Source organism: Glycine max, chromosome 3, assembly GCF_000004515.6.
Source record: "Glycine max cultivar Williams 82 chromosome 3, Glycine_max_v4.0, whole genome shotgun sequence".
Lineage (NCBI taxonomy): Eukaryota > Viridiplantae > Streptophyta > Magnoliopsida > Fabales > Fabaceae > Glycine > Glycine max.
In genome coordinates, this window is record NC_016090.4 from 23,862,472 (window position 1) to 23,885,666 (window position 23,195).

The 23,195-nt window shown below is 36.1% G+C and overlaps 1 protein-coding gene across 1 annotated transcript; it reads left to right on the top strand.

The window, feature by feature from the left end:
- Window positions 1–591: 591 nt before the first annotated feature.
- On the top strand, window positions 592–1,950 carry LOC115561816 (type 1 metallothionein). The gene is made up of 2 exons (NM_001372115.1): window positions 592–726; window positions 1,478–1,950. The coding sequence occupies exons 1-2, from the start codon at window positions 677–679 to the stop codon at window positions 1,647–1,649; spliced, it is 222 nt and encodes a 73-aa protein (NP_001359044.1). The 5' UTR covers window positions 592–676; the 3' UTR covers window positions 1,650–1,950.
- The last annotated feature ends 21,245 nt before the right edge of the window (window positions 1,951–23,195 follow it).

Sequence of the window (23,195 nt, forward strand, 5' to 3'; positions counted from 1 at the left end):
AAATATCTGTTGTATGTACTAGAGAATGAAAGAAAAAGGCAGAAAAATATTACCAGAATTTACCTCTGAATCTTCCCTTAAAATCTGGAGTCCCCTCCTACTGGAAAGGAGCATATCTTCTCCCTTATCACCTACAAAGGTTCAAAGGGGTTAGCTTCTATTGATCCTTTCTCACTCATTTTTATTTGAATAACTATTATTTTACATAACATCGTGAATAATTTTGTGCCAAGGAATTTGGCTGGTGGGTTGTTATTCTTCTACACAAATTTAATGCTAATAATTAAATTAATTAATTTTTTAATAAACTTAAAAATAAGCGTAAATTATATATAAGATTTTTATTTTTATTTTAATAAAACAAACCCAACACATCATGGTTACGTTTACTTCGAAGAGCTTGAAACATAACGATCGCTAATGGACACCACAGAAAATTAGAACGACGAGTGATGAAAACGACGTCGACGTGGAAAAAGTCATAGTATAGGTTATTCCCCTAATTACACCGGATTGTGACACGTGGACGTTCAAGATTTCAAACACTCTCATCAACTCCTTATAAATTCGGGTTACGATTAGTTGAAACTCATTCCGTTGAGTGTAGTAACCAAACGTCTTTTCTTTCTTATACATTTTACTTTAGTTTGTGAAATTCTATCCAAAGATTTTGAGAATGTCTAGCTGTGGGTGTGGAAGCAGCTGCAACTGTGGCAGCAACTGCAGGTATGGAATCGTTTTTGCTTCTTTTTTTCTAATATGCTCGATTAACCTTCAAAACTATTTTTTTAAACTTATATTCTAATAAAATAAAATTTGTGTTGGAAACGAATCTTAACATGTTATTGCTTTCTCAAAAATATGGGATTTTTTTTTCTTGCTTTATCATGAAATGTTTTGATTGGTTTTTCGGATACCCTTTTGATTTAGTTGTGTGTGAATATTGTTACTTTATTTTTCTGACTGTACAAGTTTCTAAATGATAGGATTTGCTGCATGTGAGTATTTTGATTGGATTTTTAGCACCCTTTGTTTTATAAAATTAAAATTAGATGCTTTTTTTCCTCCCTATGTACATGGGCTTATAAGGGTAGAGTTCTCCTATCTTTCAGGCTCTGCTTTCTTTCAAAACCGTTTCTCTTTCCAATGATAATTTTTATGGTTATTATTTGATTGGCTCTGTGGGTACCTTTTGGTTCAAATTCGATGCTTTAATCTTCTTTCAACATCAATAATTAAGAGGGTAGAACTATGATCTCTTAACACTTTGAGATTGTTTTGCTTCCAGGGTCTTTTAGTTTTTCTGCGTGGATTTTCTTTTTTCTTTTTTTTTTCTTTTTTTGCTGAATTATCTGGGCAAGAAACAATCCGACCCATGGATTTTCTTTTATAATCTCACTAGAAAGGATTTTTCTGAATTTTATTTTTCCAAATGTTTTCCCAAACCTTATGTATGTTAATTTTTCATGTATTGCAGTTGCAACAAGTACTCTTTTGACTACGTTGAGAAGATCACAAATGAGACTCTAGTTTTGGGTGTTGGGCCGGTGAAGGCCCAATTCGAGGGTGCTGAAATGGGTGTTGCAGCTGAGAACGGTGGCTGCAACTGTGGATCAAACTGCACTTGCGACCCATGCAGCTGCAAGTGAGATCAACATGCATAACCTTCAAGCAGAGATAGCTGTAATACATGTATCAATAAATAATAAGTATGTGTTGTGTTTGAAGTTTTAGAATAAAGTGGTCATGGCCCGCCTTTGCAAATTCAAATGTTCTAGGATTTGTTACGGGTGTTTTAAGCTGTGGTTGCTTTGTGTTTGGTTGGTCTCTTATAAATATGTAATTTGAATCGTCAATCTCTGCTTATAAATGGAATACTATTGGTGTTATGTGAATAAGAAGCTTATGTACCAAAAAATATGAATAAGAAGCTTGTTGGGTTACTTCATCAAGTTGGGCATAGCGGCAAAATATTGCATTTAAATATATTACTACACGGCTAATTAGAATAAGATTAATGTTGTCTATGATTTATAATCTATATAAAACTCAAGAAGTTTCAACCGTAGAAACATCAAATCAATCAACAGTAATCTTTACAAAATTGTTTTTTTTTAAATATTACCTAAAAAATGATTACTATAATAAAAATATAAATATTTATCAAAATCAGACAAATGAGTTAGAACAAGTAAAAATTAATAATCAGAAATTAAATCATAAATAAAGTAATTTTATAACCATGAATAAAAGCCATCTCGGACTAAATGCGCAAAGAATACCAAAAGCCAAAACAAAAAACTAAGAAATAATATTCAATTAATTTTATAATAGTCAAAAGATAAAGAATTGTAAATTAATATTACAAGAAAAAATAGATAATATATAATTTTAATCGTATAAAATAAAAACACTGATAAAATTGTTAAGAATTTAAAAATAATAATGAATATTTTTAAATGATTACATAAAATAATATATATATATATATATATTATGTAATCATTTAAAAATATTCATAAAAAATAATATTATATTAATGAAAACCATAAAAATATAATTATATATATATATATATATATATATATATATATATATATATATATATATATATTGTGAAATAGGGGAGCCTAATTAAGCCCCAAGAGAATAAATGAAATTAAAACTCACGAGGATAAGAGACTAGAGATACATCAGCGAGTACCTTTTAAGCTGATTGTAATTACCATTCAATTCAGAATCAGAAATACTTACTTCACTTTGAGCCTCATTGTTGGCCATTAGACACAAATTGGCTTCTTCCTCCCCACTACTATCACTTGATGAGCTTGACTCGTTTTCATCCCAAGCAATATATGCATTCTTGTTTTCCTTGGATGAACCTTTTGTTGTTCTTCTTCTCTCCTTGTTAATGTTTCTTTTGGTAGATGGGACAATCTACTTTGACATGGCTCATCTTGCTGCACTCAAAGCATGTAAAACTAGTGGAGGAAGAGGGTTCACTCTTCTTGAAGTTGTTCTTTGGCTAAAATGTTCTACCACCAAAGTTCTTTTTCTTGAGAAACTTGTTGAACCTTCTTAGGCAAATGTAGATTCTCGACATCCGACCCCTTCCGCATTGTCATCTTCACTATCGTCGCTTGATGGAATGCTTGTCTTCAAGGCCAAGCCTTTTCTTCTTTTTATCTATCACTTCTTCTTTAGTCATTCTTGTCAAGTCCATTTCGTATTCCCTCAATTTGCCAAATAGCTCAGCATGTGTCATAGAAGCAAGACTTTTTGATTCAAAATTTGATGTGACTTTGGGTTGCCATGTTCTGTTTAGAGACTTGAGTATCTTGACATTTATCTCTTCAAAAATCTTGCCAAGACCCTTGAGATGGTTCACTATATGTGTGAATCTTTTCTATACATATCCTATAGTTTCACCTTGCTTCATCTTGAAAGTTTCATATTTTTGGATGAGCGAATTCTTCCAAGCTCTTCTTATTTCTAGTGTACCTTCATGTGTGACTTTGATCAAATCTCGCATTTCCTTAGCGATAGTGCATGCGGACACCCTAAAAAACTCATCAGAATTAAGTGAAGAGTATATAATGTTCATTGCTTTAGAGTCATATTCACTTCTTCTAATTTCTTCAATGGACCAAGATTCATGCAATTTCTCTATTGTCTCGTTATTGACTACTTGAGTTGGAATTGTATAGCCATTAACAACAGCTTGCCATATACCCCTATTAACAGACTCCATGAAAATCTTCATGCGAACCTTCCAGAAAGGATAATTCACACCATAGAACATTGGATTTTTGTTAATAGACGCACCTTCGACAAACGCTAATTGATTCCTAGCCATGATCAAATTTTTTAAAAAAATCTTGATTACCTTACAAGATCCCAACTCTAGATACCAATTGTTAGTTGGACCGAGAATCTAAAGTGGGGGGCAGGGGGGTGAATAGATTCCATAACTTTTGAAATTTTCTTGATAAAATCAATTCAAATTCTAATACCCTTTTGAATAATCAAGGTTTTCCTCAAAATCTTTTCACACAAAGATAATCTTGCTTGAGAAAACTATCACTTTTTTGTTAGATCAAAGCTTAAAGCCTTAGTTTAGTTTTGATTTGATAATTTTGCAATGTCAAACATGTATAATAGATGTGACATTTGTATTGAATGTTTTTAGACTAGGCATGTGTGTGATATAGTCTAAGTTTCCTAAGTATTGTAATATGAAATTTGGATCAAATGTGAAGTGAATGAAGTATTCTAATTATATAAGTTTCCTAAGCAAAAGCAATATGACTTACTTCTACTTGAAATTTGGCTAGAACCATCAAATGAATTGATTGCCTAGCTTGGTAATCGAGTGCCCAAGCCAGTTTCAAAAGAAGGAAGAATTTGTAGCTTAGGATAATCGATTACCCAGCTCATAGAAACAAAGAGACACTCTCTATGTGATTCTATAATCAATTACCATATGTGACAATCGATTACCTAGAAAGCAGATAAGAAACGAAGATACTCAAACTGAAACAAATTAATTGATTACCCTTTTTGATAATTGATTATCCAGTTTATGGAAATGCAGAACAAAGGGAATTTTGACAAATTAATCGATTGCCTAATTTTATAATCAATTAGATCTGTTTTAACTGTCAAAATTTATAAATACCCCTATGTGTTTTCTTTATTGAAGACTCTTGGATGAGGTAATCTTGACTTCTAATCCTTTCTCCTAGTTAGTATGAGCTTCTATTAGTGTCTCTTGTGTTTTGGGTATTGTTATATGTTGGACATGTGGCCTCAATAACTTAAGAGGGGGTGAATTAAGTTTCAAAATTTCCCACTAACAAACTTTTAACCCCCTTCTAAATGATAGACTCAGAATGCAGAAGAAGAAGCAGCAATCAATTTAATAATGTTCTTTAAAACATGCAAGACAAAATTGATTGCAATAACATAAATGAGATAAGGGAAGAGAGAAATGCAAACTCGATTCATACGGGTTCGGCCACTTCCCGTGCCTACGTCCAGTCCTCAAGCAACCCACTTGAGATTTCCTACCATCTTTGTAAAAATCATTTTTATAACTTCTAAACACCCAAGGAATCCCTTTCCCTTGGGTTTAGGAAACTCACAATTCAAGAGACAACCAGTCTCTTGATTACAATTGACTTTCTGAGAAGAACAGAAAGATTTCTCTCCTTTAGAGTGGATAATACAATTCAAAGTTCCTGGATGAACTCTTAATAGATTTGCAAGTGTTTGCCAGTTTTTGAGAGAGCATTTGACAATGAAGTTCTCTTGGAATATCTCTCTCTTGCTTTTTGAAATCAGACACACATATATATAGGCCCTTCGTGCCTTTTCAAAATGCTTTGAAGAGATGTGTCTTTTCAAAAAGCTTTTTTTAGAATTTTTTCACTAGTAATCGATTATAGGTTTCTGGTAATCGATTACACAATTATATTTTGAAGGGTCATGACTTTTGAATTTGAATTTCAAGAGTTCCGTTGCTGGTAATCGATTACAAGTTCAAAATTCAAATTCAAAACCCTTTTTAATAGTTATTTTTCAAAATTGTCTTCTGGTAATCGATTACATTGCTTGGTAATCGATTACGAGAGCCTTGAATGTCATGGAAACACTTTGTTTTGAGGCAAGGCTTGATCTTGAGTTAATCTTGAAGCAAGGCTTTGTTTGTTGAAGCAACCTTGTATTAATCTTGAAGCGATGCTTATCCTTTGAAGCAACCTTGTTTGATTCTTCTTTGGCATCATCAAAATCATGTATTCAGACATTCACATTATAAGGTATTTTTACACTTCCTTGGAAAAACCCTTGAAAATGAGATGTTATAAAAGTTATCTTTTTATAAAATTGATGTTTTTTTCATGACACCCCTTAGCCCTTTATGTTTTGACAGAGGCAATTGACCCCAAATGTTGTTATTAACCTTTTTTTAAATCTATACTAAATTTCCTTTGATTTGGTATATAGAACCTTGCGTTTGAACTGATAAACATAAATGAGAGAGGTCTCTGAGCGATACAAAGAGGAACTGATGGAGAGCTCACGATAGGCGAGGGGAATTTATTTAGGTTTGCTGCTTTGATATCATAGTTGGGGTCAGAGAACCTAACTATAGGGATGTATGGTTGTCCCTGTTGCATACTGGTTTTCAAGAAAAATTGTGTTTTCGAATGATGGGATGTGATATATTTGTTATTGATGAATGAAATTCTGAATGATGTTGTTGTTGTAGCGATTGGAATTTTTGGGAAAAAGTCTTAATTACAGAGAAGATTCTGCCCAAAATTTTATATTTGTTCTTCTATCTACTCCTTTATTAAATTTTAAATGGGCACGCAAGTTGGTTTTGTAAACCATAGTTCTCCTCTTTAATTTAGAAATTTTCCCTAAAATATCAGTCTCATGATATTATGGATTGTTGTTGTATTAGACTTATATTGTTTGAAGACCTGGAAAGTGTGAATCTCAAGCATGAAATTTTTATGTATGTATTTGTGGGATGCGATTATTGATTTTGTTGTTATCGATGATAATGTTGATATGAGATGATGTTGTTATTGATGATAATATTGACAAAGAATGATGTTGTTATTGGTGATAATATTGATGAGTGATGTGCCATCATTTTCTTCTATTTTCTAAACCCTTTTTGCACCATTTTAATTACTGATTGGTCTTAATTGTCAATTAATCAGACAGTTTTATTATTTGGGCTCATTTAGCTAATTTGATGTTTTTAATCTAATTTCAGGAATTAATGAAACATTGGGCTTAATCCGGATTTTGGTTATGGACTTGAAGAGGGCAAATAAAGTAGCGCTTACCTTAGTTAATTTCTAATTAGGAAATTTCACAATTTTATTTTATGTTGTTCAGTGTTTATTTCGTTTTGGGCCAGAGTATTGTAATAGGGCCCAATGACTTTGAGTGACTCTTTTTAAATATCAGCCTTGGGATTCGTGCAAGGCTATTCTGTTATGCTATTTTATTATTCAGAGCTTTTGTTTTAGGTTTCTACGTTTTTCTGTTCTAAGGCTACTGTTTTCGTTCTTAATGCAATTTTCCGTTTTCTGCTTCTAATTACAATTTCGTTCTTGCTTCTTCTTCTACTTTCATTTACGTTTCTGTTCATTTACGTTTCTGCTTCATGTTTCATTTGCGTTTTCTGTTTGAATCTATGGAAGGCTAGTTTTTCTGGTGTTGTTTCCTTTTGAGGACGAAGCCCAACTCTCTTTGAGGTTTCGTTTGTAATGTAGTTTCCTGGCAGTTTTCCCTTCACCAGTTATCCCAAATTCGTGAACATTAGTCAGTGCACGCTTCATGTTCGATTAATTGCCTCTGAGCCTAACTTGTGTTCATGCTTAATGGACGAAGGGCTAACTGGTATATGTGGTGCCTAATCACGTATTGACAACCCTAAGTTGATTTTCGCTTAGTAAATTGAAATAGGGTTGGATTAAGTGGTTGACTGTTAGGGACGAATTCTCCATAACCCAGGATAAGAGAATGACTTCTGAATCAGAGGAAACAACCCGTTTTTAATATTAGTAGTTTCATATTCCAGTTTACTTGTTCTGCTCTTTAATCACAAAACAAACAAACCCCCCCCCAATCGTTACTGTTACTGCGCAAGTATATTATGAACATTTGGTTTGTCATTGCTCATTGGGAAACGACCTAGGATCACTTCCTAGTTACTGCATTTTCATGTTTATTTGATTCGGGTACGGCCTCGATCAATGAGAATGATGTTGTTATTGATGATAATGTGTGTTAGTCGCTTTATATGACTAACTTTTGTATAGAAATCATTTTCCAAAGCTTGTATAGTTCCCCAATTTATGGTTATTTTGGAGTAAATTTTGTAAATAAATCTTGTTTTATGGTTAACGCCGTCTCTAGAACATTTCCATTGGATTTAATGATGAAATCTATGCATTTTCAGGTGAAAAAGAGGCTAAGTTTTGAATTGCAAAAAACAACAGTTGGACTAAACGCATATCCACCGCTAAGCGCAGCTTCAACGCTCTTAGCGCAAAGGAGAATCTGGCAAAGCATCAGCATCAAATCCGTGCACTAAGCGTGAGATCAGTGAGCTAAGCGCAGTAGGTGCCTTCAGCCAGGCTAAGCTCGAGATTGACGCTAAGCCTAATTTCACTTACCCGCGCTAAGCGCAATGTCGCGAATTCAGAGCCTATTTAAAGCCTGTCTTGTGCAGAATTAGGGTAAGCAGATGATTGGCACAAATTCCAGAGCACACCACAGTGCCTATTTCGGGAAAAGAGCCCTAGAAGCAGCAAAGAGGAACAACTTGTGCATTGAAGCCTAGGTTTTGTCATTTGAGAGAGATTATTGAGTAGAGAGTGAGTGTGAGATTCTGAGAAGAGGAGGAGGAGTCCCCCTTCTTGTGTAAGAAACTATTATTCTCTGCTTTTAATCTCATTTATTGTTAGGGTTTCTTTGTAATGGCTGGCTAAACACCCTAGTTGGGGATTTCTAATGAGCAGTTGATGTAAATACATAATATCTAATTGATTGTGTTTTTTGTGTTCAATGCTTCATGCAATGCTTGATGTTTGTATGCTTTTGGTCTGATCACCCATTTGTGTGCATAGTTAGGTGACTTTAGCATTGGGAAAGGTACTGTTGCCTTAAAACTTGATTGAAGCAAGATCGAAACTTAATCTTAAATGAGGGATCTGGGGGTTAAGTTTTGGTTTTAATTATGCTGTTACAATAATGCTATTTAGTTTAGGCCTAGTCTTACATGAGGGATCTTCGGACGAAGCTTAGGCTAAATTAGGTTAAACTTCCATAAGCTACTTAAGTTGAGTCTAGTCTTACATGAGGGATCTGCGGACGAAACTCAATTTAAGTTAGTCTAAACCTAAGAAGGCTGTCTAAATCAGGCCTAGTCCAACATGAGGGATCAGTAGACGAAGCTTGGATTAATTCGGCCTGACGAGGGATCGAAGGTTTAGTAATTTAGGCTACAACATAGAACACAAGAGTACGATTGATTAGAGAAATATATTTCTATGCATCAGCTTGTTTGTTAGAAAGACCCAACATTTCTACCTACTGCTATTATTTTATTTACTTTGCATTTTATAGTTTTTAGCATAAAAGTTTAGTTTAAATTCTGTCTGAAATTATCACTTATACATGTTATCTCAACAATGCTTCAATTCTGAACTTAATTCAGGCTAACATTAGTTCCTTGTGTTCGATACTCAGATTCATCCGTTTTAATTTTAAATACTTGACGATCCGGTGCACTTTCCGATAAACCCCTATTGAAATTTCCTTGAGATATAAATGAACAAAAAAGTAACTGCAATAGGGAACAATCAAAGTATTTATGGCGCCGTTGCCGGGGAACTAAACTGTTAGTAGAGTTTAGTTCAGTTTGCAACATTGCTTTAATTTTACTTTTTTTATTTTTTGATTCTTTTGAATAACATAGTAGTTTTAGTACATTCATTATTCTTTTGAACTGGATAACTGTTGTACTGTTCTTGTATGCAAAGAAGATCTTCTGTAGGTGATTTGATTCCCATTGATTTGGAGATTAACGCCACTTGTAGAAGGCATAATCAAGAGAGAATTAGAAAATTTTTGCAGGACCTAGAGGTAGCAACAATTCCAGAAGTAGAACCTCAATCTTTTAAGGCATCTTCTAGTTTTCCTATAGCAGAGCATTCTCATTTAGATCCTATTGAAGACTACATCATGGTTGAAGAGCTAAGAAGGGTTACTCTAGAAGATTATTCAAGTTCTAATGTGCCACAATTTTTCACCAGCATTGCACTGTTGGATCGAGTGGCCTTTGAATAATTAAGAAGGGGGGGTTGAATTAATTATTCCTAAACCTTTACTAATTAAAAATTTACTCTTCTAAGGCTTTTACTAAATTGTTAAGAGAATGAGGAGTAGAAGAGAAACTTAACAGAAAGTAAAAGCGGAAATTAAATGCACAGCGGAAAGTAAAAGAGTAGGGAAGAAGGAAACAAACACACAAGAGTTTTTATATTGGTTCGGCAACAACCCGTGCCTACATCCAGTCCCCAAGCGACCTGCGGTCCTTGAGATTTCTTTCAACCTTGTAAAAATCCTTTTACAAGCAAAGATCCACAAGGGATGTACCCTCCCTTGTTCTCTTTGAACCTAGTGGATGTACCCTCCACTAGAACTGATCCACAAGAGATGTACCCTCTCTTGTTCTTAGTCAAACCCATGTAGATGTACCCTCTACTTGTACCACAAAGGATGTACCCTCCAATGTGTTAAGAAAAAGATCTCAGGCTGTTAAACCTTTGATGCTTTGTGAATGGGGATACAAAAGAATTCTCAAGCGATTAGTCCTTTGAACACTTTTGTATTAGGGAATGGGAAGAATCAAAAGAATTCTCAGACTGTGTCATTTTGAATTCTTTGACAACGGAGAAGGGAGACACAAAAGAATTCAGGCGGTTAGTCCTTCGTTCTTTTGGAAAAGGGAGAAGAGAGACACAAAAAGAATTCAGGCGGTTAGTCCTTGACGAATTCTTTTTGGCAAAGGGAGAAGAGAATGAAAAGATGAATAGCACAAGTTTTCAAGGTTTGGAAAACCAGAAAACTTCAGAAAGCTTTTGGTACAAAGAAGAAGAAGAAGTTCAAAGAGATTGAAGGCTTGTAAAGGATTGATTGAATGAATGTAAAAAGTGTATTGAAAAGAAAATCAAAGCCTTGCTTTTATAGACTCTTCATGTCTGGCCAAGAAGACCATTTAGAAGAGTTATAACTTTTAGAAAAACTTAAAACCAATTTGAAAAAGTCAAAAACCTTTTGAAGAGTTACATCTTTTGATTACCAAATTAGTGTAATCGATTACACAAAGCTTTTGTGTGAAAGGATGTGACTCTTCACATTTGAATTTGAATTTCAACGTTCAAAGGCACTGGTAATCGATTACCAAAACATTGTAATCGATTACAGATTTTTGAAATTAATTGGAACGTTGTAAATTCAATTTGAAAACTTTTTCAAAACAATTTTGCTACTGGTAATCGATTACCAGCAAGTAAAAACTCTTTGGTAAAAGGTTTTGTCAAAAACTCATGTGCTATTCAAAGTTTTGAAAAACTTTTTTTTAATACTAATCTTGATTGAGTTTCTCTTCATTCTTGAATCTTGAGTCTTGAATCTTGATCTTGATTCTTGAGATCTTGAACCTTGAATCTTGATTCTTGACTCTAGACTTTCTTCTTGAGTCTTGAATTCTTCTTGATTCTTATCTTGAACTCTTGAATTGTTCTTGATTCACTTGAGTTGTTCTTTGATTGATCTTTGATTCACTTGAGTTGCTCTTTGATTGATCTTTGAGCTTTTTGTCATCACCTTTGTCATCATCTTTTGTTATCATCATTATTATCATCAAAAAACCTTTGAATCAACTTTGATTCACCATGAAGCTTTGCTTCTACATGCACAAACAGAAGATCAAGCAAAAACCATTACTTATCCACCATCATTGATTCAGTTGATTCAAAATAATTTGTTTCATGGATTACCAAATGAAGATCCATATGCTCACTTAACCACTTACATAGAAATATGCAATACTATTAGGTTGGTTGGAGTGCCTGAAGATGCAATTCGACTGAGCTTGTTTTCATTTTCTTTATCGGGAGAAGCCAAGAGGTGGCTTCATTCATTCAAAGGTAATAGTCTTAAGACATGGGATGAGGTTGTGGAGAAATTTCTAAAGAAATATTTCCCTGAGTCTAAGACTGCAGAAGGCAAAGCTGCCATCTCTTCATTTCACCAATTTCCCAATGAATCTTTGAGTGAGGCCTTGGAAAGATTCCGTGGTTTATTGAGAAAGACTCCCACTCATGGATTCTCAGTACCGATACAACTCAATATCTTTATAGATGGGTTAAGACCGCAGTCCAAATAGCTATTAGACGCTTCTGGAGGTGGGAAAATCAAATTGAAGACCCCTGAAGAAGCCATGGATCTCATTGAAAATATGGCTGCAAGCGACATTTCTATTTTGAGAGATAGAGCTCACATCCCTACCAAAAAGAGTTTATTGGAGTTAACCTCCCAAGATGCATTGTTGGCACAAAATAAATTGTTGTCTAAGAAACTGGAAACCTTAACTGAAACACTAAGTAAGTTGCCAACTCAAATTCATTCTGCACATACTTCACATGCTTCTGTTTTGCAGGTTTCAGGATGTACCATCTATGGGGGAGCTTATGAATATGGATGTTGTATTCCTATTGAAGAACACCCCACTCGTGAAGTCGATTACATGGGAAATCAGCCGAAAAACAATTTTAATGCAGGAGGATTTTCTGGATTCCAACATGGCCAACAATATAATCAATAGCAGGGACAATGGCGGAATCACCCTGGAAATCAGTTCTATAGAGATCAAGGTGGATCATCCACAAGGCCATAGCAACAAGGGCCTAATCTCTATGATCACACAACGAAGCTGGAAGAGACTTTAGCTTAGTTTATGCAGGTTTCTATGTCTAATCAGAAGAGCACAAAGTCTACCATAAAGAATCTTGAGGTCCAAGTGGGACAGCTTGCAAAGCAATTGGCAGATAGATCATCAAGCAGTTTTATAGCTAATACAGAGAAAAATCCCAAGGAGGAATGTAAAGTTGTGATGACTAGAAGTAGAATGGCAATCCAAGGAAATGATAGTGAAGTTGGAAAAAAGATGGAGGAACATAAACAATAGTTGGCACCTAAGCCAACACTTGAACCTGTTTCAGATTTTGTAGAACTTGAAGAGATTAATGAGGAGACTAAAGATGACAAGGAAGAAGAGACACCAATAAAAGTGGAAGAAAAAGAAAGAATAAAAGAAGAAGAAAAAGAAAAAGAAAAAAAGTTGAAAAATGAAAAACAAAAAGAGAAAGTTATTGATGATGAGATGAGGAAAGGCAAGAGTGAGGCAAACACTAACAAGAAGAAGGATACTACTCCAAATGAAGGCAAGGAAGTACCTTATCCTTTGGTACCTTCCCAGAAAGAGAAAGAAAGACATTTGGCCAGATTTCTTGATATCTTCAAGAAACTGGAAATTACTTTACCCTTTGGAGAAACACTTCAACAAATGCCACTCTATGCCAAATTTTTAAAAGATATGCTGACAAAGAAGAACCAGTAAATCCACAGTGACAGAATTATGGTGGAAGGCAATTGTAGTGTTGTGATTCAACGCATGCTTCCACCTAAGCACAAAGATCCTGGAGTTGTCACGATATCGTGTTCCCTTGGTGAAGTTGTTGTAGGAAAGGCTCTCATAGACTTGGGAGCTAGTATCAACTTAATGCCTCTCTCCATGTGCTGGCGACTTGGAGAGATAGAGATAATACCTACACGCATGACTCTGCAGTTGGCAGATCGCTCCATCATAAGACCGTATGGAGTGATTGAAGATGTTTTGGTGAAGGTGAAACACCTTATATTTCTAGCTTATCTTGTGGTCATAGACATAGAAGAGGATGCTGATATTCCTCTCATTCTTGGTCATCCATTCATGTCTACTACAAGTTGTGTAGTAGATATGGGAAAGAAGATGTTGCAAATGGGCATAGAAGATCAGAAAATCAGCTTTGATCTATTTCATGAAGATAAAGAACCACCTGACCGGAATGTCTGTTTTAAAGTTCATGTGATGGAGGAAAGAAGACCTGTGAAGAAGGTCCTTGAAGTGGGAACATTATTGGATCCTGGATAACAGGATGATGCGTCAAGCTAGTGACGTTAAAGAAGCTCTTACTGGGAGGCAACCCAAGTTTTCTTTCCTTTCTCTATCTTCATTTTTATTTCTTGCATGTAGTTAGGACATCTTGCTTGTGATTGTGATTGATTTCAGCTTGTTAGTAATGAACAAAAAGGGTTTTTAAATTATGTGTGAAGAGATAAGCAGAAAATGACTTAGAAAAATTTTCAGATTGCTTATCCGTTAAGCGCAAACCTTGCGCTAAGCGCCATCTCTTCACGCGCTAAGCCGAGCTTGCTTGCGCTAAATGCAAAGACCCCTAATTGATTTGCTGAATGGTTCAGCTAAGTGGACATCGTTGCGCTAAGCCCAACATCTTCACTGTAAGTTGCACCTTAAGCAATGGGCTTAGCGTGGATGATGCGCTAAGCGTCACTTCCTCTCTGTGAAAATTTATTATAGCTATGCTAAGCACGCCATCCTGTGCTAAGCCCCAGATTCATTCTATAAGTTGAGCTTTCAAGCTGAGCTTAACGGGAAAGGATGCGCTAAGTGCCAACATCATTTTGTTTCGAAGTCATTGGAAGTGTGCTTAGCAAAGGTAATGGCGCTAAGCCTGAATCACTCACTATAAGTTGCAGCTTGATGTACGCTAAGCCTCGCATCTCAGGCTAAGCGCATATTGCAGAAAGATTTTTGGTGTAGCAGAATGCGCTAAGCACCGCTGCCGCGCTAAGCCCCAAATGCTTACTGGAGTTTACAACTTCAAGTTGGGCTTAGCACGAGGATAGGCTAAGCGCTAGTGTTTTAAACTCAAACGTCATGTTGGCACACTAAGCACAGCTGCGCGCTAAGCGTGCCATATGAATTTCAGTTTTTAAAAAGTAGAGGCAGAGGCACTTGGGTTTCTAGCTTTGCACCCAAACCTCTGTAACCTCTCATCCCTGAGCATTTTTTATTTCTGCTGTGTGCTTACTGCTCCTCTGCATCATTTGCTTCCTCATACGCTGCATTACACATCGAAGTAAGTCTCCTGATTTCCTTTTGCTTTGTATTTCATGCTTCACACCTTAGGATATAGGATTTGTGTTTTCTTAGTTAGTATTGCTATTAGGTTAAGTTACTTAGTTTTAGGGTTAGGTATTTTAGGACTTTGTTGGATCAAGTGGCCTCGGAATAATTAAGAATGAGGGGGGGGGGGGGGTTGAATTAATTATTAATGTACCTTGACTAATTAAAACTTATCCTTTTTAATGTTACTAGATTTAATTAGGCTTTTACTACAAAGTTAAGAAAGTAAAGAACAATAATTGAAACTTAACCAAAAGTAAAAGCGATAATTAAAAGTGCACAACGGAAATTAAAGAGTGTAGGGAAGAAGAAGACAAACACAAGAATTTATACTGGTTCGGCAACAACCTGTGCCTACATCCAGTCCCCAAGCAACCACCGGTTCTTGAGATTTCTTTTCAACCTTGATGATCCTTGAGTCCATCTCGTCGAATCGCATGTCCACTTGTAGTTCCAAAGCATCAAACCTTTCACCAACATAGGTTTGACGACCATCGAACCTGTCCAAAATTTTCTGAAGGAGAGAGGAATCCTCTCCAACTGGTAAGTGTCCTTCATCATCAATGGGTTGAGCACCCTTTTTTACCCAAGAGCCATCATGCTCTTTGCGGTAACCAAAAGATGCAATCACAGCAACACCAATAAAAAAAGATCTCTTGATTGGAACATAAGGTTCAAAATCAAGAGGGATGTTAAAGTGTAGAAGGAAAAGAGTGACTGGATGAGGATATGGTAAAGGAGCATTTAATCGCAATGCCTTATGCATGCAATATCGGACTAAGTGTGCCCAATCAATTTGTTGGCCGGTATGAAAAGCCCACATGACAATAAGATATTCTTCAGAAACCTGTGCAAAGTTTGAAGATCTTGGAAGTAAAATACGCACAATGAGATAGTGAAGGATGCGGCTTTCAAGAGCCAATGATCCGACAAGCAACCTTCTGGTCATATCCTCTTGGTTGGTGCAAACCAACCAGCGGGCATCATGCACAAAGAAATCAAATTTCCAATCATTATTTAGTGTACCTTCAAATGGTACACCTTCACTAGATAATTGGGTCAAGTCATAGAATAGGGATTGGTTAATGACCATTTTTATCCCAAAAACCTCAGAAATCAAAGTGCTTTCTTGAATTTCGAGGTTAGAATAAAAGGCTTTGACTAATTAAAAAAAACAGGTAATTTCAAAGACATAAAAGGAATGAGATTTGAGTTCTAAAATGCCTGAATGCATTCAAAACTCTCATTGGAAAAGAAGTCCATGTCTATGAACTTAGGATCAATAATGGAATGAGAGGAGAAAAGGTTTGTGTACCGTATCCGTTGTTCTTCTGATGAGAACAACGAGGAAGAGGAAATGGAGGAGGGAATCTGCGTTTCCTGAGCCTCGGAATGCCGTTGGCTTCAACTCAAAGATCCCTTGCGCTTCTTTGATGGTTATGCCATTTGAGGAAGTTATTTGAAATTTCAATCGGTTGAAGTGAAAGAGAATGAAAAAAAGAAGAATTTTAGGCTTTGTGGGACTTGATTTGGACAAGAAATGAGCAAGATATGGCAGAAACAAGAATTGGGAACGAGGGTTCACGAGAGAAAATGAGGAGTTGCAGATTTCTGATTTTGAATTTGAATATATAGGGGTAGGGATGCGATGTAATCGATTACAACATTTGGTAATCGATTACACTATTGTAGTAATCGATTACCAGAGAGTATTTCAGTCAAACTAAATGCTGAAAGACTCTTAAGGGAAAAAGGATTTGAATGAGAGTCAAAATACTTTTTTTAAAAAAATATTATAAATTTTTGAAAATACTTTATGAAAGAACCTTAAGCAAGTAATTTACATATCACATTCAAAATAATGCATAATCATTTAAAAAATAGTCATTGTATATATTCAATTATATCAAAATAATCAACACAAGTATTGAAGAATAAAGATCATAGACATTATCTAATTTTTTAAAAAGAAACTTCATGCTTTGAGAAAGAGAAAAAAAACTAACTCAATCAAAACATATAAACACATACTCACAATTTCAGTCAATCAAGACAAACAAATAAAATTTTGTTAGTCATCATAATCGAGTTAATTGAAAGGAAAATTTCAACCAAATTAATTTTAAAAGAGAATGGTTTTGATGTTACCTTTTTCATGATTTAAGTGCCTAGATCTTCAAAGATAAAAGTCATACTTTTGCTTTTTGCTTAATCTTCTTGAGAGATGTTCTCATCGCTCTCATAGTCTTTGGTTAGAAAGTTGATCTCCTTTTCTGAACCATCGGATGAGTCATTGTCATCCCATGCAATGTAAGCCTTCTTGGTCCTTCTTTCTTCATACCTTTTCTTATCACTTTTCTCAGGCCATTCATCATTTGAGGGACAATTTGCTTTGATGTTACCAAGTTGGTTGCATTTGTAGCATCTAAGAATTTGAGAGTCTTCTTGAGATCTTCTTCCATTGTTGAAGTTTTGACGCCTCTCGATTCTTCTCTTCTTGACAAATTTTTGAAACTTATTCACAAATAGTGAGAAGTCTTCTTCATCTTCTTCATCTTCTTCTTCATTTTCTTCTTGCATTGATGAAGAGGCTTTAAGTGCTATGCTTCTTTTCTTTTTGTCGGTTTCTTCATTTTGATTAAGTCGTTGAAGTTCCATTTCATGTTCCTGCAATTTTCCAAACAAAGTGGCAAGAGACATAGAAGAAAAATCTTTACTTTCAGAAATGGCAGTTACCTTGGGTTGCCACTCCCTACTTAAGCATCTTAAAACTTTGTTAATTAAATATTCATTAGGAAAGATTTTTCTTAAGGAGGCAAGATGGTTAACTATGTGTGTGAATCTTTTCACATCAGTGGTGCCTTCATGTGTAAGTTGGAGAGTATCCCACATCTCCTTGGCATTTGTGCAGTTTGACACTCTAAAATACTCATCTATTCCTAGGGCTGAAGTAATAATGTTTTTGGCTTTAAGATCATACTGGATTCTTCTTCTATCTTCTTCAGTCCACTTATCTATAGGTTTTTGTGTTGTGGTGCTAGTACTTACATCTACTACAGTGGGTATGTAAGGTCCTATTTCTATTGCTTCCCAAATGTTTAAATCTATGGCTTCAATGAAAATCTGCATACGGGTTTTCCCATAATGGTAACCCTCACCATTAAAGATAGGTGGCCTATAGATGGAATTTCCTTCAGGAAACAAAGAATTTGAAGAGGCCATGAATCTTGAAGTGGTTAAACTTTCTACAAGATACCTGCTCTGATACCACTTGTTGGATCAAATGGCCTCAGAATAATTAAGAAGGGGGGGTTGAATTAATTATTAATGTGCCTTGACTAATTAAAACTTATCCTTCTTAATGTTACTAGATTCAATTAGGTTTTTACTACAAAGTTAAGAAAGTAAAGAACAGAAATAGAAACTTAACCAAAAGTAAAAGCGATAATTAAAGTGCACAACGGAAATTAAAGAGTATAGGGAAGAAGAAGACAAACACAAGAATTTATACTGGTTCGACAACAACCCGTGCCTACATCCAGTCCCCAAGCAACCACCGGTTCTTGAGATTTCTTTTCAACCTTGTAAAATCCTTTACAAGCAAAGATCCACAAGGGATGTACCCTCCCTTGTTCTCTTTGAACAACCAAGTGGATGTACCCTCCACTTGAACTGATCCACAAGAGATGTACCCTCTCTTGTTCTCAGTTACAACAACCCAAGTAGATGTACCCTCTACTTGTACCACAAAGGATGTACCCTCCAATGTGTTAAGATAAAGTTGTCAGGCGGTTAGTCCTTTGAAATCTTTTGTTTAAGGGAAAGGGAAGAAGAGAATGAAAAGATATAGCACACTTTTGTTTTCTACAGAAGAACAAGGTTTGGAAAAACAAAAAACTTAGAAAGCTTTTTGGCAAAGGAAGAAGAAGAAAGATGAGAAGCAAAGGTTTCAAGATTTCTCAAAATTTGTTCAAAGAAGTTCAAAAGTTGTAAAAGTTCTTTGAATGCAAGTCAAGGTCTTGTTTTTATAGACTCTTCATGTCTGGTCAAGAAAACCATTGGAAGAGTTATAACCTTGAGAAAATATTGAGAAAACCATTGGAAGAGTTACATCTCTTGATTTTTTATTCAGAACTTGTCACTGGTAATCGATTACCATAACCATGTAATCGATTACACAATGCATTTTATGAAAAGATGTGACTCTTCACAATTGAATTTGAATTTCAACGTTCAGATACACTGGTAATCGGTTACTAATATATTGTAATCGATTACACCATTTAAAAAACATTTGGAACGTTGCAAATTCAGTTAAAAGCTTTTGAAATCAAACTTTACCACTGGTAATCGATTACACGAAACTGGTAATCGATTACCAAAGAGTAAATACTCTGGTAACTTAGAAAAATTTGAGAAAACTTTTCTTGTAAAACAAAACTGTGCTATGTTTGGTTTTTGAAAAATCTTTTTCAATACTTCCCTTGTGAAGTCTTGACTTGTTGCTTTTTGGTTTCTTCTCTTGAATCTTGAAATCATCTTCTCTTGAATCTTGATTCTTCTTGATGTCTTTTCTTTAATCTTGATCTTGAACTTGTTTACTCAATTTTGACATCATTCTTTTAGGCTTTTTGTCATCATCGAAACTACTTAAATCATACTTGATTCATCATCATGAAGCTTGCTTCTACAGACTTTAGGTAGTCTAGAAGCCCATTAGGGGCAATATGGTTAAAAAAGGGGTGAAAACCCTTGTGTATCTTTATGGGATTCGTGATGAACGCGCTAAGCACGCCTGCTGCGCTTAGCCTGTTCATCGCAACTGTTAAAATTTTTCAGATTTCTGATGATCGCGCTAAGCAGACCATGTCACGCTAAGCGCATTCATCTTGGCTGTTGAACCATAACGATGCAGACGCTAAGAGTAGTTCAAGCGCTAAGCTCAGCTTGCTGAGCTAAGTGCCACTTAGGTTCTGTTTCTTTACCTTTGTAATAAGGCTAAGCACGCCTGTGTGCTAAGCCTTAGTGTCTTTCTGTTGAGGCTGAGCTAAGCGCTAGCATGCTGTTCTAAGCCCCAATCCTCTACTGTTTCTAAAAATTGTAGACTTAGGCTAAGCGCCCCTGTGCGCTAAGCCTATTCTGCAGAAAAAAAATGTTTTGTGTCTTCGAGCTAAGCGCTAGCTTGCTGCGCTTAGCGCTTTTGTTAATTTCATAAGGCGCGCTAAGCGTCAGCATGCTGCGCTAAGCGCCCAGCTCTGTTTTCAGTTTAATTTTTCTATTTTCTTGAGAATAAACCAATGCTAATCTCTTGTGTTTTGTCTTACATTTTGCAAATGGCTTCTAGGAAAAGAAAGGCACCCTTTACACCTACCCAAGTTAGATTTTACAGATCCAGATTCACTTCCCAAGAGGGTTGGGAAAGATACACTGATGTTATTGTGCCTAGGAAGCTTTTGCCAGAGAGGAATGTGGTGGTCTACTATACAAAGTTTGATGAGTTCAGGGAGGAACTCGAGAGACGCCACTGGGATAAGGAGTTGACTGATTTCATTGACGGTAACATTGATGTTGCCATTGTGAAGGAGTTCTACACCAACCTCTATGACCCCGAGGACAAATCACCTAAGCAGGTGAGGGTGAGAGGTCATTTGATTAAGTTTGATGAGGATACGCTTAACACTTTCTTGAAGACCCCTGTTGTTGTGGAAGAGGGGTAACACTTTGTGCTTATTCTAGATTTGCACTCCTGAGGCCTGACCCTCAGGAGTTGGCTGCTAAGCTTTGTATCCCAGGGAGGGGATTCGAGCTTACCGCTGATGGGCAGCCTTTGAAGATATTAAGGAAGAACATGACCACCCTAGCTCAGACATGGAGTGTTCTTTCCTTCTCTAACCTGATTCCTACCTCTCATACTTCTGATGTCACTCTTGACAAAGCCAAACTCATTTATGGCATCATCATGAAGATGGACATGAATGTGGGGTACCTCATCTCCCACTAGATCTCCCTCACTGCTCAGCATGACACATCCAGACTAGGATTCCCTGCCTTGATCACAACTTTATGTAAGGCTAGGGGAGTTCAGTCTGACTCGAGATCCTTGGAGAGCCTGAGTCCTGCCATTAATTTGGCATACATTAAGAAGAATTGTTGGAATCTTGATGATCCAATAGTCACTTTCAGAGGACCTAGGAAGGCCAGGGGTAAGAGATCTGAGGCCCCTTCCACTGCACCATCAGAGGCACCATCACCTTCTTCTTCTACACTTCCTCGCTCTTCCTCCATATAGATCCAAGTGATTCCTCCAGCACTTTCACAGATTCCATTTCCTGCTCCTCTCTATGTAGGTCCAGCAGATTTTATTTTCACTCCTCAGATGCTTCACTCCATGCTCCAGAGCATCCATAGGGGGCAGTCCATCATCATGCAGAACCTTCAGGGCTTGGGCTTGCCCTCCATTATGAGCATGGAGGAGTTTGACGCACAGGTGGACTGGCCAAGAGACCAACCTTGTTCCTCTAGAGGGGGTGGGGCCTTTACAGCCCAGGAGCCTGTGACTGAGGAGCCACCAGCACCAGCACCATCATCAGCAGTAGCAGAGGAGGAGACCACTCCAACTCAGACCCCACAACCATCTCCACCACCTGCACCTGCTCTTGAGGAGATTCAGCCATCAACACTGGATCTTAATGAAGAACAGCCACACGAGGAGTAGGACGTTTAAATTTTTTTTTGCATTATGAACACTTTAGTTATTTTCAGTTATTTTATGATTTATGTCATTTAAATTTCAGCTTTTATGTTTTAGTCTTTTAATTTCAATAGCATGGTTGTTTGTTTGCTTGTACAAAAAGCTTGATTGAATAGTGAATTGATTGAACATTGTATGCAGTGGCTTGTTTGGTATGGAATGAGTGTTTCAAAGTGATTGATTGAGAAAATGTATGAATTGAATGGATGAGGATGATTGGATGATTGTTTTGATCAAGTTTGCCGTCATTAGAAGAGAATGAGCATATGATTGGAATTATGTCTGAAAATGTTAGTCGGTTGTCAGATTGATTGTGAAGGAATGCATTAACCGTATCCCGGTGAGAGTGTGATCTTTAAAATTTTGAGAGAAATGACTATCATTTCGTGCTGATTTTTGCGTGAATCTCTAAAGTATGGATTGGATGCATGAGCTTGATGATGATGAAGGCCATGTTTGATTATGAATAACTACTTAGCCAAAAAGCTAACCTTGTGATTGAATGAATTATCCCTTGCACCCAGTTTGAGCTGAATGAATTGATTGATTGATTGAACCTCGAGCCCATTCAGTTATATCATCCACAGAAGATGGTTCAAGGCAAATTTGTCCCAAATTTGGGGGAGTTATTATCAGGGTAAATTTGTTCCAAATTTGGGGGAGGCACTGGGTAAGGATTGAAATGGTCAAATAAAATAGTATATACACTGCTTCTGTTATGTATATAAAAAAAAGTTGTAAGTATAAATAAAGTTAATAAGTGTGTATGCTATAATTTCAGGTATGAAAGCTAAGTGCCTATGAAAAAAGGGCAAGTATGGGGAAGGAATGAATGAAAAAAATGAAGGTTATTCCTTGGACGAATGCTCCCCTAGAACCTAAGCTTTTGAACCCTAGAAAAACCATGAATTGTTGGCAGCCTAATCCCATTACAAGCCTAGAAAGTCCTTCAGATTCATTTTTGTGTGTTCATTACTGTATGATAGGAGATGAAATGCAAAGGTTGGAACTTGTGTTGGTTGTTTATGATGGAATAAGCCTAAACACTTGAGTTTGAGTGAAACAATGACTGTGAGGTTTTGGTTGATGATCCTTCCTCGATTTCTGTCATGCTTACTAGATTATTTCAGTTGTGACTCTAATACTTGTGCTCTTATCTTTGAAAAAACTGCATGCTTGTGAGAAGTAATTGATTTAAGCATTCCATGGTATTCAGTTCATATGGTTGATGTCCTTGATGAATCAAACACCATTTTCTTTTGATTGGCCACTGTCTTTGTCACTTAAGGACAAGTGAAATGTTCTTTCTTTGCTTGAGGACAAACAAAACTGTAAATTTGGGGGAGTTTGTTAGTCGCTTTATACGACTAACTTTTGTATAGAAATCATTTTCCAAAGCTTGTATAGTTCCCTAATTTATGGTTATTTTGGAGTAAATTTTGTAAATAAATCTTGTTTTATGGTTAATGCTATCTCTAGAACATTTCCATTGAATTTAATGATGAAATCTAGGCATTTTCAGGTGAAAAAGAGGCTAAGTTTTGAATTGCAAAAAGCAGCAGTTGGGCTAAGCTTAGCAGTTGGACTAAGCGCATATCCACC